The sequence below is a fragment of the Ostrinia nubilalis genome, chromosome 3, assembly GCF_963855985.1.
Source record: "Ostrinia nubilalis chromosome 3, ilOstNubi1.1, whole genome shotgun sequence".
Taxonomy (NCBI): Eukaryota; Metazoa; Arthropoda; class Insecta; order Lepidoptera; family Crambidae; genus Ostrinia; species Ostrinia nubilalis.
This window is the reverse complement of record NC_087090.1, coordinates 3,707,863-3,725,339: the sequence shown is the minus strand read 5'-3', so window position 1 is coordinate 3,725,339 and position 17,477 is coordinate 3,707,863. Positions and strand designations below refer to the sequence as shown.

Here is a 17,477-nt window from a genome sequence, read left to right as displayed (position 1 = left end):
TCTAGTTCTAGAGCAACGAATATAGAAAATTTCTCTCTCAATAAAGTTAAAGAAGGATCGACCCAATCGAACAATTCCTGATTCAATTCCACCAATCTTTTGAAGACCGTAATGGAAACTGAGATAGGAACATCTACTGTTTCGTTCCTTCGTCTTTAATTTATTACTAACTAGCTGACCCGGCGAACTTTGTTCCGCCTTAATGGCAATAAATAAGCAGATTTTTTTTTAATTTCGAACGGGATAAAAAGTATCCTATGTCCTTCTCCTGGCTCTAAATTACCTCCCTGACAATTTTCAGCTAAATCGGTTCAGCCGTTCTTGAGTTATAAGTGGTGTAACTAACACGACTTTCTTTTATATATATACTAGCTGACCCGGCGAACTTTGTTCCGCCTTAATGGCAATAAATAAGCAGACTTTTTTTTATTTCGAACGGGATAAAAAGTATCCTATGTCCTTCTCCTGGCTCTAAACTACCTCCCTGACAATTTTCAGCTAAATCGGTTCAGCCGTTCTTGAGTTATAAGTGGTGTAACTAACACGACTTTCTTTTGTATATATAGAAGATAGATATATAGATTAATCAACATTAGTCTCTTTAAAATCATCAATTCTAATATACACATCATAAGGCAAACAAAAACTTTAAGCGAAAAACTTAACAACTTTTAAATCAACTGTCGCCAGCTTCATCACTACCAATCGTGATAGTTAAATGTTAATGGGTTCGCGTGTTAATTTTAATTGCGATATTTACTAGTTGTTGAAGAAGTAGGTACTAAGTCGCTAGATTGATATATCCTAATTAAAGAGGGAACGTCTAATTGAGGTTTCAGTTTGAGTGTCCAACTCTATGTCTATTGATGCACTCGTAACCCTCAAATGTTTTATCCCAAAGTACTTTTGGCGTAGTGATAACTCACTAGGTACTCAGTCGGCATAAAATTCTGTTTGTCACAGAAATAGTGTCATAAATTTTATACTACGTTAAGTTATTCTGTTCACAAAGTGGACCCACGACCTCATAAAGGTAGCAGGAAGGCGCTGGATGCAGGCCGCTACCAACAAATCATTGGGGGAGGCCTATGTTCAGCAGTCGCCGTCTTGTGGCTGAAATTATGATTAGTTACCCACTGTAAAGATGCAACAAAATCTGTTCAGTCTTTCACAGGTTTTGAAAGAAGAAAGATATTATGAAAGAATCATTTGTGACTTGGTGCTAGACATAGATGTCACAGCAGAACGTCCTAGAGTATTTACTTATTTATTATCTTAGCAACATGTAACGTTAATTTACCTCCATAACCACAATAGCTATTATTAGTTCACGACTTAACGTCTTCTTCGCATCACAGACACGTTAATAGCCGATCCATGAACTAACCGCCGTACGGTAACAAGATTCGAACAGTGACGTCACTATAAATAGAGTTCCTAGACGTAGTCTTAGGTGAACTAAGTTAAGTGCAGGTTCATGCTCGCAGAGTTAGAACTGGATAATTTATATTATCTCAACGCTTCCATTTCAACTAGTGTTTAAATAACTAAGTATAGCTTGTATTAGTCAATCTTATTTAGAGGCTTGTATCAGTTATCGGTACCCCATTTTTAAGTTGAAGCTTGACTCGTAAAAAAGGATGAAAAATTTAAGTATGTAAATTACGCCAGTACGCATTTTTGCTAGGAGAACCCATCACGTGAGCTGTCAGCTACTGCTGTTTTTTATACCACTTTCAGATGTGTTTTTCATAGCATAACAGAGTGTTAAGATTGGAAAAGTTCATTTTATTGCCAATTAAAGATACGTTGCACCAAAATAGCAATAAAACTCGAGTAGAGCCAAAAATAGAACCTTTACGACTGTTTATGTAAGGTGTCAATCAAACACGAGATCCAGATCAAGACTGATTTATTGAGACCAAAAGTCTACCCCCAATACATGCATAATTTTGTATTCACAAATACCGACAACCCCCTTTTTTAAATAAAATAAAAAATCCAATTGAACTAGATACATGCAAGATATAATAATATAGGTAGGTAATTAATATTTGACCTAAGAGTACATTTGACTTAAATCTAGTTGTTTATTTATATTAACTTAATTTCATCATTATACATTAAAAAAGTTATAGAATTATAATTCAATAAATTAATTTCCATTTTCTAATATAATGGAAAGTTTGTTATAATATTTTATGACCAGCATAAATTGTTATCATTTCAAACTACATAGAAATAAAGTAATACATAATTGAATTTTCCATGCCTACCTATTATAACAATATCATTAAATTTGAACATTATGAACTATTTTAACGCAATTTTATTTTGTATATTTGCTTTGAGTATTATGTATTCAGTAAGATAAAAATACAATTTATTAAATATTTTATTTTTTGTTAATTTGTGTTTTAATTAATTTTATTACAACAATTACATATTATATTAATAATTACATATTATATTATACCTACAGAGTTTGATTTCATCAGTACCATATTGAATTGCACAAAGATTTGGATTAGCAAATCTATGGAATCACGTATGTATGTATAGGTAGGTACATACACAGTAAACTGGTAAATTTAACATGCAATAAAACAATCTATCCGTTATACATCGTTGATCTCATATCTAATTACCAAAGGTTTCTTAAAAATGACAAGGTGTCAAGCTTATTTTACTTAGCTGGCATTCTTATTATTATTAATATAGTGTACTTAACTATAGAAGATACATCAATGTTCATTTGGCGAAGTGTTGTAGCCCCACCGATCAGGCTGTCTCACTGACCTGCCAAAACGAGTGATATAAGGTTGATTATTGTTTGTTACGGGTGCGGAAGAATTTTGCATAATAGAATTCCGAACGGTGACATCATCATAAGAGTATCTATCACGACTGCCGTAATCAGCTGATGTGCTATTCTTTTGAGAGTAGTTACTATCAGTGATTAGATGCCGGCGATTTCTAATTAAAGTACCTCCATTGACAATTTGTATTGCGTACGAACGCGGTCCTACAAGTGAATTGACTATACCACCAACCCAATGCTTATTAATTCTGACTTTTACCTTCTGACCTCTTTTTAATTGTGATAAATCCCTTGCGCCTCTATTATAATGAAGTTGTTGTATTTCTTGTTTTAATTCAAGTTCATGTTTGACACGTTTAGGTATTTTTGCTTTTAACAGTTTTGGGGAACAAGGAATAATGCTTCTTAATTTTCGATTATTCAGTAATTCAGATGGTGACGCTAAATGTGTATTAATTGGCGTATTTAAATATTCAAGTAAGCCGAGCCTGAAGTCTTTTTTATCTAGCAGGGTTTTTTTTAACATTTGCTTAATTGTTTGGATTGTTCTCTCCGCTTGTCCATTTGACTGCGGATAGTGTGGTGATGACGTCACATGACGAAAACACCATTGTTGTGAGAATGTTTTAAAATCAAGAGAACTATACTCCGGACCATTATCCGATATTAGTATGTCCGGAATTCCTTGTCTGGAAAATACTATTTTTAATTGATCAATTATCTCATTTGAAGTCAAATTTTTTAATTTAATTATTTCTACAAACTTACTATAGTAATCTACTATAAGCAAATATACGTGACTGTTAAAATGAAAAGTGTCAGTTCCTATTTTGGACCATGCTCTATTAGGAATATCATGTGAGATTAAAGTTTCTCTTCTATTCTGATTTTTATGCGTTAAACATGCCTGACAGTTTGTAATATAATCTTCTAATTGAGTATTCAGATTAGGCCAAAACATGGTATCTCGGACTCGCAACTTGCATTTTTCCAACCCTAGGTGACCGATGTGTACATTAGAAAGCATTTCTTTGCGCATACTTTTGGGAATGATTGCACGACTACCTTTCCACACAATACCATATGATGTAGATAGGTCATCTTTATAACACCAGTACGGTTTAATTTCATCACAAATCTCCTGTTTGTGTTCGGGCCAGCCATCACGTATGTACTTTATTAATAACTGTAATTCGGAGTCATCGTGCGTTTCTTTTTGCAACCTAACGAAATGTGTATCTGTGAGCGGATTACACGCAGTTATGGCACATACTTGTGCCTGTACATCAAAGTGATCGCGTTCGCACGCTTGCAGCTCGCTATAACAAACCGGTTCTGCCGCTCGAGACAAAGTATCAGCGATGTATAAATATTTCCCAGGTTTATAAACTAACTTAAAAGTGTACAATTGTAGACGCAATAACATTCTTTGTAGTCTCGCCGGGGTATTAGCTATTGGTTTATTTATGATATTTACAAGAGGTTTGTGGTCGGTCTCAATAGTAACATCATTTCTGCCATAAATGTATGTATAGAACTTCTCGCACGCATAAACACATGCGAGTAATTCTTTTTCAATTTGAGCATAATTTTGTTCAGCTTTCGTGAGCGACCTAGATGCATAACTGACTGGAAGATTATTTTGCAATAAACAAGCGCCCAGGCCATTTTTACTTGCATCTACTGAGATGACTACGGGCTTATGAAGAACATAATATTGTAAAACAGGAACATTTATTAAGCATTTCTTTAGATTATCAAAACATGTTTGATGATGAGTCATCCAATGCCATTCGATATCTTTTTTTTAATAGCTGCCTAAGACAATGTGTTTTTTCAGATAAGTTTGGTACAAATCTACCAATGTAATTAACTAAACCAAGGAATCTCTCTAAATCTTTGCTGTTACTAGGTGGTGGCATTTTAGATATAGCTGTAGTATGGGAACTATCTGGATAGATTCCTTGAGGAGTAATTTTATGTCCTAAATATTTTATTTCTGTAAGCCCAATTTTACATTTATTTATGTTTAATTTTAGGTTAATTTCTCGACACCTGTTAAGCACTTTTATAAGCCTATTATCGTGTTGTAACTTAGTTTTACCAAAAATTATAAGATCATCAACAAACAAGCATACGCCTTCAATGTCATCAAAGTTATCGTACATTTTTTTATGAAAGACTTCAGATGCTGAAGTGATACCATAAGGTAAACGCAAAAATTTATATCTGCCGAATGCCGTATTAAAAGTACATAGATTTGTGCTATCGTCATGGAGTTTCTGCTGCCAGAAACCATTTTTGGCGTCTAATGTACTAAAGTACTTTGCTCCAGCTAATTTAACAGCTATCTCGTCAAGCGTTGGTAAATTAAAATGTTCGCGCTTTATTGCTCTATTTAAATCTCGTGGATCTAGACATATTCGTAAGTCACCATTCGGTTTTCTTACGACAGTCATGCTGTTTACCCAGTCCGTGGGTCCACTAACTTTTGCAATTATGTCATCTTTTACCATTTCATCCAGCTTATTTTTTACATCATCTCTAAGAGCTACAGGTAATTTTCTGGGGGCATGAACAACTGGCCGAATACTTTCATCTATACCTATTTTGTATACTCCTGGCATGCAACCTATACCTTCGAAAACATCTGAATACTCACTAAAGATGTGAGATTGTATGTTATCAGTTTGCAAATTGTCACTAACAGAGAGAATTAATTTTACTATATTTAATTCCTGACAAGATTGACGACCTAATATTGGAGGTGAATTAACGTCTGCAACAATAAAATTCAAAATGTGATCACTGTTTCTAAACTTTACTTTTATATTACATGTACCAATTACTTTGATGTCACCGCCAGAATAGCCCCGTAATTTTATTGAAGTTTGAATAAGACATTCTTCAGACAAACCAATACTTTTTAAACACCTACGAGGCAACACATTGGCATCTGCACCCGTATCAATTTTTAAAGAAATTTCTTTATTATTAATTAAGAATTTTACACTCCAGTCACTGCTGGATTTATTGAAATAATAGATTACCTGATCGGAGGACTCGTCGCTTTGCACTTCGTAGACATTTTTCTTAAAACACACTCTAGCAAAGTGATTTAGTTTGTTACATTTTATACACCTTTTGCCGTAAGCAGGACACTTATTTATGTTATGAGTCATGCCGCACTTGCTACACTGTAACTGTTGTTCTTGTTGATAGTTTTGAGCGGATGAATAGTTGTAAGTACTCGGCGGCGCAGACTGCCCGGAACCAAACCGTTGCACGCGCTGCCCGCGTGACACAACGGGCCGTGACGCGCGCCCGCGACTCGTACCTCGAAAGCTTTGATTTGATGATGTATTCCCGCGTCTTGATATCCAATTTGCTGTACACGAGCTCTCATTGCAATGGTGATTATCGTCATCACTGTTCTTAACGGCGTAAACTTCGTGTTTCACAAATTCCTTTTTTATGTTTCCCGCATGTACTTTAGATAATTGTGCAATGTTGCAGATATCCAATGATTTTTGTAACGTCAAATCCGGTTCTCGTAATAATCGTTCTCTAAGTGCATTTTCTTTTAGGCCGCAAATCAATCTATCCCGTATTAAATCATCTAGTAGATCTTTGAATTCACATTTTGATGCCAACTTGCGTAATTCAAGAGAGTACTGATCAATTGTTTCGCCGTCTAGTTGATCTCGAGTAAAAAAGTGATGTCGTTGTACCGTCAAATTTTTCTTGAGCAAAAACAATTCATCATATTTTTTTATTAAGCTTGTAATATCTTTACACTGGTCTTTAAACTGGTCATATAGTTCTCGACATTGTTCACCAACGATGTGTAGAAAAATACATATTTGCACTTTTGGGTCCTTTTTGTTCATCTCACATGCATCAAAATAGATCATAAATGCACTTTTCCATTTTTCCCACTCCTTAGATATATTTCCTGTTGTTACATTGTCCAAATTATTCACAAATGCAAATGGCGGGGGTGGAGGCAACACTGATTCCATCTTCTTTTGTTTTATTTAGAGTTCACAATTACTACGAGTACGATGCGTTTTAAATCCAATAGTTTTATAAATTAACTACGCACACTTGACGTAACTTGAAAGGACAAATTATTTTAGATTTTCACTACCGACTGCGCCATGTTTATGTAAGGTGTCAATCAAACACGAGATCCAGATCAAGACTGATTTATTGAGACCAAAAGTCTACCCCCAATACATGCATAATTTTGTATTCACAAATACCGACAACGACCCTATTTTCATTACGAAACCAAAACAGCTGCTCTAAAACACACGAGAAATCGCGTAGGACAAAAGAAAACGGATAAAACTGCCGATCTCTATTTGAACTAATCAAGACAAACTGCTACAAAGAGAAAGGTTCTGAAATAGGCACAAAATAAACCAAAATGTGACTGGAATAAAAGTCTAGCCCATTAAATTGTAGGCTTTTGCTGTCGCGATGGCTTTTTAAAATGATGATTTAGGTGATTGGCGCACGAAAAAATGCGTAGCAACTCACAGGTACTGAAATTCAAGCAAGATTTATTCATCCTCCGAGAATATCAATCATGGTCATTAATAATTAAATAAATTAACGTAAAATTATTTTTCTACTTTTTAGTGTAGGTACCTTCTCCCTGGATTGTCTGTATAATAGATCTGGTAGATACCTTCGTTGGTCGCCGAAATTGTGCCGTTTCTATATTGTTATTTACACTAACTAACTACTATATAGTAGTTTTGTGCGATTGCGATAATAGAGTTAGTTAGTTGCGGTAGTAGAGATAATTCAATTATAAACGTAAAAACTTACTTATCTACTTATTTTGAAAATTACCTAAATATATACATACAAGATGTACTATCGTCTGCACACGTTCGTATATAGCGTTAAAACATCGCCATTACTATAAACTGAAATTCTGGAGACAAATTTTTGCCCCTAACGAGGGCCGACGCGAACACGTTCCATTAGTACTAGATAGTGAGGAATGAAGTTGCGACGTTGCTTACAGTTTGAGATAGCAAAAAGTTCGAGCTTCAAAGTGGAATTCATTGTACTTTAAGTTTTCTAGTCCATTAGTTTTTGCTTTAGGTAGTGGGTTTTATTGATTTATTTACTAGCCTAATTTTGTGAATTTAACTTTAAGGAACTGTGAAAGCTATGTAGATATCCGAGTCGATGGAAATTAGAACCATTGGCGTTAAAACTATTTTAACAAAGGTAAAGTAGAATAAAAACAAATAATCGAACGTAACAGAGGGACTAATACCACTAATACTTATGATGTTGAAATAAATATACAGTGATAAGTCATAACAAAAAAATCCAAAAAATACCACACCAAGATATTAGGAAAAAGACAAAAGTCACAGATGCGCTATGTTATAGCAAGAAACTGAAGTGGCGCTGGGCCGGCCACATAGCTCGTCTGACAGATAATCGTTGGACTAAGCGATTAACTTCTTGGCTGGGTCCATCGGGTACAAGAAAGAGAGGAAGACCAACTACGCGATGGGCTAACGACATAGTGCAAGTGGCTGGCGAGCAATGGATGAACGTGGCAGGCGACAGGGACACTTGGAATTCTCTAGAGGAGGCCTTCACCTCCAACTAACGGGGGGTTCTTACTTCTTTTTTTGCTCAATAATAAAGTATACTTCTAAATATTAGTATGTTAATTATTAGCATGTTTATTAGTTTTATTAGCATGTTTATTAGTTTTATTGTTAATTTTGTGTATAGTAAGAAATAAAAGGCTTTTTTATTTTTATTATTATTTATTTAAGTCATAACAATTATATAACGCTTTAACTACGCTGTTACAAAAGACATGAAAGAAGTGACATTTTTGTTTTCGTTACAATATACATTTTCCTTAAAAAATATTATGTACCTACTTATTACAACTAAATAAAGGTGCCACAATACCTTGATGTGCCATCATCCGTGCTAACATTGTTTTTATCATCCCGTTTGCTGTTAACACGTTATCTTTTTGTTTCTTCCACGTGTTCATTGGACTGAGCGAGTGTTTCGTTGGAAGTTATTCGTCGAGTTCACTGGAGTGTTTTCTTAAGTGTAAATGTATCAGGTGATTATGTTGTATGGAATGAAATTTAAAGAGACTTAACAGAAATCTACACATCGTTCTGTTTGAATTATGATGACATTAGTACAAATACTTGGCTGGGTTACACTATCTTACATTAACTTTAACTTTAACAAACGTCAAAAATCTGTCTAATTCATACAAAAACACCGGTTATCGTTATGGTTAGTGTTAAAGTTACATGGTGCAACTCAGTACCTTACTATACTCGCACACTCGAGAAAAATGGATTTAATTTTAAACTTTTTAGTACTCTTATTTCCTTATTAACAAATACTTAAGTTAGTTTAACGATGTTTTGCAATTGCGTCGTTCTGATTTTAAAGGCCGTAATCATGGTATGACAATAAGTTTAAATCTGCTTTTCTTTTTATCTTGCGATTTTAGCAAACTTACTTCACCTATCAACATTTTATTTCAATCTTTTTCTTGATATATTCATAGATGATAAACAAATCCGCTACTTTAGCTCTACGCTTTGGTTGATCACAAACATCCTTTAAGATTCAAATAAATATCTATTTACCTTCCTTCTTCCAACCTTTTTATCTCTCAGCAAAGTAAAATACCTATATAACCTAGATCTTTTTCATATTACTTTTACTTCCATATAATTATGCATTTACTAAATTCTCCTTCCAAGATGCATCAAATTTACCTCCAGCACAATTTATCACGATCAAATTAACAGGTGCACGGAGTTTCTCCGTGAACAATTAACAAGGTAACGAAATCACGGCGCAAGCTCACGAAGTGCTATAAGATATTCACGGCAATTAGACAGTGTACAGTGTGCCGTGATACGATGGTGCTAGCATTTGAGCTTGAGCAGCGATGAATTTATAGCTCTGACGTGTACCTATTTATTCATTTGCGACATCTTTCAAATTTGAAAATGTTGCAAATTATCAGGCAGCGACCCGACCGGTCGTTGTGTATGTAACTTGTAATGGAATCTATGAATCTGAATTACACGCACTTCTAATTCTTGTATCATCATGAAACTTGCCAATTATATGTAGATTAGATGACAATACAACATTATGGTAACATCGAGCTGGTCAGACGATGGGACTGGAAGGTGGCCATAGGAACTTCTAAAAGAAACGGCGGAATCGCATCGAGTTTGGGTTCGTTGGATTTGTCTTTTCGAGCACTTTAGTGCCAGTGTCCAGGGTCCTGATGATGCAGTCGGGAGATGGACATAGGAACTTTAAACTAAGAGCGTGTTTTTAGTTTTTTAAACTATACATTTTTTAGTAGGTAACTGCTACAGCGGACATGTTGCTTGTAGTATCGGCAATTGGCGATTTTGCGACTCTGTCGATGTAGTATCTTAATTTCGTGACTTCATGCGTTCGGACACGGCACAGGACACGGCATCGAAATCGCGCGATTTAGCGACTGCTGTTGCTGCGTCGACCGCGTTTAGCGTTTTAAAGTGTGCGGTGCGGAAAGTGTGGTCGCTATTCAGCTTCTAAAAAGCGGCTAACTTGCCTTTCGCATAATTTAAAAGTAGGTAGCGTATTGTGTGCGGTGGCTCTAATTGATAAATCTTGACGGTTTTTTTAGTTACGTGATCGTATTTTTTACCAAGTCCTTGGCTACGTTATGTAGGTAATTCACACACACCCAAGGAGTACAATTCCCAGCGTTTATGTTCCCCAATTCCAAGTCCAACTACACAAAGGTCGACAAGCTACGATTGAATAGGCTTTGGGCAACACATAACATTATGGAGCAAATCTTTAGTTGTCCCTAGGGTTAGATTGTAAGCGAGCACAAAACTATTCGATGTGTTTGATAGACCTCTAGACACAGTAAGTAGCATTCCTGTTAGATTACATTTTTCTTCGTCATTGGATCGCTATTGCTAGAATCTGTTATGACTGTTAGCTACTTTGTATAGGTACAGGCACTGAATTACACAGCCTTTGAATTTTGAAAATAATTTATCATTTGTGTAGTCTCATGTAATAATTTATCAAATAATTATTTATCAAAAGGCATTTGTATATTTTTGTTTATTTTTTTGTTCCAATATTAGGTACATTTCATTACCTAGCCAATCAGAGCTTGCACTATGACGACTGTCACCCACCAGATAAAACATTTAAAGAAGTCTTTAAAACAAAACTGAATAACATAAAAAGTACCACTTACTCGCATCTAAGACTTCTCTTCGACCTCTATCGCACTGAATGTTCTAGTCAATAAAGTCTATAAACCAATTTTCTCGCCCTAAAATAAATATTAGAGACGTGTCTTCTTGAAGTTCACTCGAACGGTTCAGACACCCATAAAACGCATTATCGTGTAATACAATTTCTTTGGTCCGGAAAGATCGACTCAAATCTTACGAATAGGGTTGGCAGGACCGTTTCAAAAGACCCTAAATAACTAAATGTGACTTTTACAGCAATCGCCTTTTACATTAAACTACTGCCCAGGCTTCATTTGCGATTATTTTGGATTGACACAAAGTCCTCATGTCGCCGCAGTCAAAATAAAAACTGACGAATTTAAAAAACTTTAACCATATTTTTTGTACCTACTCAGCATGAGATGAAAAGTATTTCACATCAAGCATGAATGTTACTAGGTACTTTATTATCATACGAGTAGATCCAATATGTTTTTATAAGAAAATTCATACACACTACCTACATCATAATATTATTATTCACTTTATATTTATATTGAATGAATAAATAACTAAATCATCCAACCTCAAACTACTCTATACCAACATGAACATTCAACTCATTTTCATTAAAAACTTTCTGATACACAAACTTTTCTCCCTTAAGGGCTAACCCTCAACGTCAGTTTCAGCGAACCATTTTAACCGTACGTCAAAACTTGCCGTTTATAATTGAGATAGTGAATGTGGTAAAACAAAGACTAAGCAGTTCTGAATAATAGATATGCGGAGTGGTCCCTGTATGAATTTTGTAGCAGCCCTACATAGGTAGGGGAGACCGAGGTGAGTTGTAACAGAGGTGAGTTGTAACAGAGGTGAGTTGTGACATTGTCGATTTTTTGGAACTACTATCTACTAGCGAGCTCGTAACAGTGCGCGTTTTTTAGTTCAAGTCTCACACCCGTATTCACAAACGATACTTACCTATGTGAAGCAGAAACGCTATGCGAAATGAGACATTTCTCAATGCGTTCCATATGACAAGCCTTTCAATTCATAAACAATACTTAGACGACCCTTGACTATGCAAAATCAGAGTGTTGAATAGTGATCTGTGATTGGTTCGCTTATGTTACGCACTTCACTCCGCTAACTGACATTCCTGTCATTCAAACGATGCAACGGTTTTTATGTGTCATTAATTTGTGGATTTATGAATTAAATAAATATGGATAAAATTACAACTATCAGGTTAGTATGAATACTTCGATTTTATTGTTTATTTTCATTCAATAATAAAACACTGTCTTGAGCAGTAATAAAAATAGTGAAAATCATGTATTTCGATCATTATTTTTCAGATCAAAAAGCTGCCGTTTTCTTCTTCCGAAAGAGAGCTGCTGATTGTAGAAGGCCTATTATTGAAGACAAGCATACCTATTATTATCCTCTCTAAAATATCGAGTTGAATAAGCAGGCCTGGGAAAATCTAACAGTGACTTACAATTCTCAACCATATTTATTTTTCACAAAGGCTCACACATCAACTGAAAACCTGCTGGAATAATTTAAAGACCCAAAGAAAGAAAAAACTTTCTCAGGAATCAATCAAACGTTCTCAACACCCACTAGTAAGTAATGTTTTTAAAATATTAGTAGGTAGATTTATGAGGAATAACTAAGCAGAGTATACTCAAAGGAATTAAATTCATAATTTGCTTTTCAGGTATCAAGAAATTAAGATTAGTAGTAGCAAGAATGAAGATTAAGACAGAAACAAGAATCAAACGCACCGCATGTATACAACAAGACCAGGCTTTGCACGAGTTGGGGCTACAAAGAGAAAAAAAATTGATAGCAAGAGAAAATAATTTTTTAGAACATGAAAAAAAGATTCATGATTTACAAATACATAAAATTAAATTAGCCATTGAAGATTGATGAAAATAAAACCTCATAAAAATTTTTGTTTTATTTGCCACTAGCAACTGATAGGTACATATGTAGGTAGGTATATAGGTGGCACTGGAAGGCCTCTCGCAGTTAATTTGCTCAGGTCTTCTTATATCAGTGGTAAAAGTATGAAAAGTACCCCATCTTTGGAAAACCTAAACAATCCGTCTGAATTGTAATAATCAAAGGGATTTTGGGAATCCCGTATCACTTTTCTGGTACTTATTCTACTTTGCTCATTGATAAAATTATCAAATTACTCTTCACTACTGTAATCCATTGTAAGATGATATTAATCGAATACAACCATAAATAAATCAAACAAACCTCAAAAACTATAATAACCTAAAAATTTTGACGTAAATAGACACTATGCGTTGCGTAATACAGCTCCCTGTCTACCTTAGCTTTGCGTTCAATCTAAGGGACGCATAGTGCTTGTCACCACTGAAGTATTGTCTATGAATAGGTTTTTGGGACCCTGTGCGTCAACGCGCACTATGAGGCCTCAAAGTAATGTTTGTGAATACGGGTGTCAGCTAACAAATGCGCGCTGTTGTAAACCCATCATCATCATTTCAACCACAGGACGTCCACTGCTGAACATAGGGCTCCCCCAATGATTTCCATATCGCGCGGTTGGTAGCGGCCTGCATCCAGTGCCTTCTTGCTACCTTTATGAGGTCGTCGGTCCACCTTGTGGGTGTCCCACGCTGCGTTTTCCGGTACGTGGCCTCCCCTCCAGAACCTTGCTGCCCCATCTTTGCCCCATTATTGCGACCAACATGTGCCCTGCCCTTTGCCACTTCAGCTTACTATACCTGCTGCGTTGCGAACTCGCTCATACTAAGGTTTCCAATAATCGTCGTTCACAACTCTCCTCTGTTACAACTCACCTCGGCCTCCCCTGGTATAAGTACAGCATTAAAGTCCTCAGGGTAAAAACTCGCTAAATGTGTTCCCTTTGAAGTACACTACACATGTACTGTTTCAGTCGAGTTAGGAGTTAGACAAAAGGTATCCAAATGTACTGTAGCGTTTTGAATGGAAAGTCGAGGTGGAAATTCAAGAGGTATGAGCATTGTAGGGAATTTATGAATGTGGCTTGTGAATTGAAAGGCACACAAATAGTTCACATTTTCAAATTAGGCGTATTAAAACGGACGTTAGTCGTGCGTTTGCAAGACCGCACACTCTGTTGGTAATTGACTAACATTTTTATTCCAACGCAGTTGTCATACAATTTTCAGTGTGCTGAGACGCACGTCAATTTGAAAGAGCTCTTATAGTTGATATTTTTTATTTCGATTATTCGATATAAGGGCAAGGGCGTTTTAGTATAACGTGCTGATGAGACTGTAAAATGGAAAATTTATAAGTTGAACTACATATTTATGTAACATCAAAATTATCTGAACATAGATTTGTAGTATGGAAAGGAAAAAAGACTAAAGCGCCAAAACCGTACTTGTGGGAAATGAGGATCAAAGTTTTTTTTTTACGAAAAAAATTCGTATCTCTTTTGATATTAATGTTAAACAGTTCTTTTAAAATGCAATCGTGTTCTTGATTTTTTGCCTATATTTTAATGAAAACACCAGGTTTTTAGCTCTTTTAGATCGTAAAATAGGTGTCGCTTTAGAAAAAGAGTTATGAAAATTCATTAAATGTTAGTCAGGGTAAAACTACTAACCTCCATTTATAATCAAATATCCAGCAACCAATAAGTGCTAAATAGTTTGAACAACCTTTTTGATAAAAGAGAAAAAATACTTAGTGAGATACAGCTTAATAAGTAAGTCGAAGATAAATTACTAAACTACAAAATAAGATAGTCGCATGCGCCAGCGAAAAAATGCGTAAAAGCGATATTATCCATGGAGCTTACATGAATATTTGCTTACTTACGCAGACCCTATAGAACGAATATAAGCAAGTGTTACTAAACTCTTACTACATTAAACGTTTTAAGCAAAAGTAATGCTTATAGATTGAATAGGTATTATGTTTTATGACAAAAAATGCTTAATTTATCCTAACATCATGCATAATTTGATTGTCATTACTTCTAACCGGGTACGGGAGTAGTAGTAGGTCCGGGTAGGTAATTACTATATTTTGAATTATAGTGAATTATAGTAAGTTTAATGACCACCACTAACCACTGGTGGGAACCTTTGGTGGGATGGACATGGTGGGTGGTGACTTACGCGGCCACCACCATGTCCATCCTACCAAAAAAGCCAAACCAAACACTGATAGTCTCATCGACGGACTCGAGCATAACCGGCGACAATGTCATAAGACCGTCAGAACCACTTTTGACTTCAAAATCAAAGGTCTAAAGGTGGAAAAGGATGACAATCTAAAGGCCCAAAATAAGAAACTCTACAATGCTATGGATGGAAGTGTCGCCCATTCTCTACAAACGCTTGTTCGAGGCGGGGGCAGTCCACATAGGTCTGGAGATAAGACCGGTAGAAGACCCCACTAGTGAAATGCGCCAAATGCCTCTGTTTTGGACATACAAAAGCCCTATGCAAAGAGGAAGAGGAACTGCAGAGGAACTTACTCATGGCTAAACTGTCCAGCCTGAAAATAAGGCACACCACAATCGTGGAAAAAATGCGAGGGCGAGAACTGACACATCCAACATCCACCACTACATGGCATTCAGTGATAAAGTAATGAATGCCCAGAAAAACAAAAGTAGGACTACTTACTTAGCGCTTTCCAGAACAGCATACTGCTAAGAACACCCTAAACATGCAGAGTTCAAATCTCCTAAAAGACCGTGTCCGTGGTCTTTTGGGAGATTTGATTTGATTTGTGAAAGCTCAACATCATCTGAGCTAACCTGAGACGCTCCAAGCAAGCCACTGCCGAACTGCTGCAAGCAGCCGAGGACAAGGACATAACCTTAGCACTCAATCGGCAGAAACCAGTCACTCAGTCTTCGGTGACCGATTGAGTCATTCACGACCCCTAACTGGTCACGGAGACGGAGGCCGCGGTAACACTGGAGGTAGGCAGGCTAAAACTAGGAATTGTGTCCGTGTATTATGAGGGAGACAATCCAATTGAGCTTTAGATAATATAACGCACAAAGCGGTATGAAAAAGCTAAACACCCAAAACATCATTATAGGGGGAGACGTGAACGCCTAGAACCAATGGTGGGGCAGCGTTTCCGAAAGCTTAGGTGAAGCTTACAGTTTCTTCTTTCAAAAAATATCGACAGGGCAGATTGCGCACAAGTAAAGTGGATGTGTCAGCGTGCAGTAAGCCACTACTGGGTAGGATTAAAGAGAAAGTGGACAGAACGCTAGTCACTTCAGACCACAACGCTATAACCTATTCTCTCTGTCTGGGTGAAAGTGCGGCAACAAGAATACGCACAGAAGACCAGCGAGGCGCAAACAAAGAATTGGAATGAGTTCTGCTCGACACACGAGAGAGAAAACATGTGGGATGGAATCTATGGAGTCATCGGGAAAGCTCCAGAGACAAGAGGACATGCTCTTGAATGGTTTTAACGGCAAGACTGGGCAGAGTGCCCAGAATAATCGGCTGATCCAGATGATTCCGTGACAATAGATAAACCACACCACACGCGTCTCCGACAACTGATAGAGAGCGGAACTTTAGAAGAGCTGTTTGCTCTTCTAAAGTTTCGCTTTCTTTCGCAAACGATCCCCTTTTTACCGAGGCAGGAGTGGAGGCCGTGCTTAACGTGCAAAATCTAAAGAAAGCCCCGGGACCGGATGATTTCCCGCCGATATTTATGTACCAGAGCTATTCGTAGCGAAAGGGAGATATTCATGGAAATTGCAAACAAATGCCTATCTGTAGCGTATTTCCCCAAACAATGGAAGACGGCTCACTTCATCCTCAAGAAGCCAGGGAAAGACTTATCTTGCCATTAGTTTGGGAACTTTTCTTGATAGAGCAGCATATACTGCAGGCAGGCCAATTAGACGGCGCGGCGCCCATACAATAGTGTTTGTTACCCTTTTTTCTTGGCTTGTGGATCTGAGACGTGGTCGCTTATATAGGCCTCATAAGAAGGCTCAAGGTCGCCCAAAGAGCGATGGAGCGTGCTATGCTCGGAGTTTCCCTGCGTGATCGAATCAGAAATGAGGAGATCCGCAGGGGAACCAAAGTGACTGACATAGCCCGCAGAATCGCTAAAATCTAGTGGCAGTGGGCGGGGCACATAGCTTGCAGAGCTGATGGCTGCAGGGGTAGAAAATTTCTGGAAAAAGAGTAGCAACCACGAGCCGGAAGACGTGGTGTGGGCAGGCCTCCCACTAGGTGGACCGACGATCTGGAGGTGGTGGTTGCAGGAGGTGCCTGGATGCGAGCGCGGGCCCGGTCTTTGTGAAAATCCTTGGGGGAGGCCTGGCCTTGGGGGATCCAGCA

At 37.0% G+C, this 17,477-nt stretch overlaps 2 protein-coding genes across 3 annotated transcripts in view; both read right to left on the bottom strand.

The window, feature by feature from the left end:
* LOC135087598 (dual specificity calcium/calmodulin-dependent 3',5'-cyclic nucleotide phosphodiesterase 1) overlaps positions 1-17,477 on the bottom strand; it is a 276,250-nt gene that overhangs the window by 117,631 nt on the left and 141,142 nt on the right. The gene's annotated exons all lie outside the window — the stretch shown is intronic.
* LOC135088230 (uncharacterized) lies at positions 1,896-7,085 on the bottom strand. Its single transcript, XM_063983109.1, has 2 exons — positions 5,872-7,085; positions 1,896-2,799 (listed from the first exon to the last, which is right to left on the bottom strand). The coding sequence occupies exons 1-2, from the start codon at positions 6,841-6,843 to the stop codon at positions 2,782-2,784; spliced, it is 990 nt and encodes a 329-aa protein (XP_063839179.1). The 5' UTR covers positions 6,844-7,085; the 3' UTR covers positions 1,896-2,781.

What these genes read in the sequence shown, in the direction of transcription:
- LOC135088230 (XM_063983109.1), bottom strand. Translation starts at nt 6,843, where the DNA reads ATGGAATCAGTGTTGCCTCCACCCCCGCCATTTGCATTTGTGAATAAT.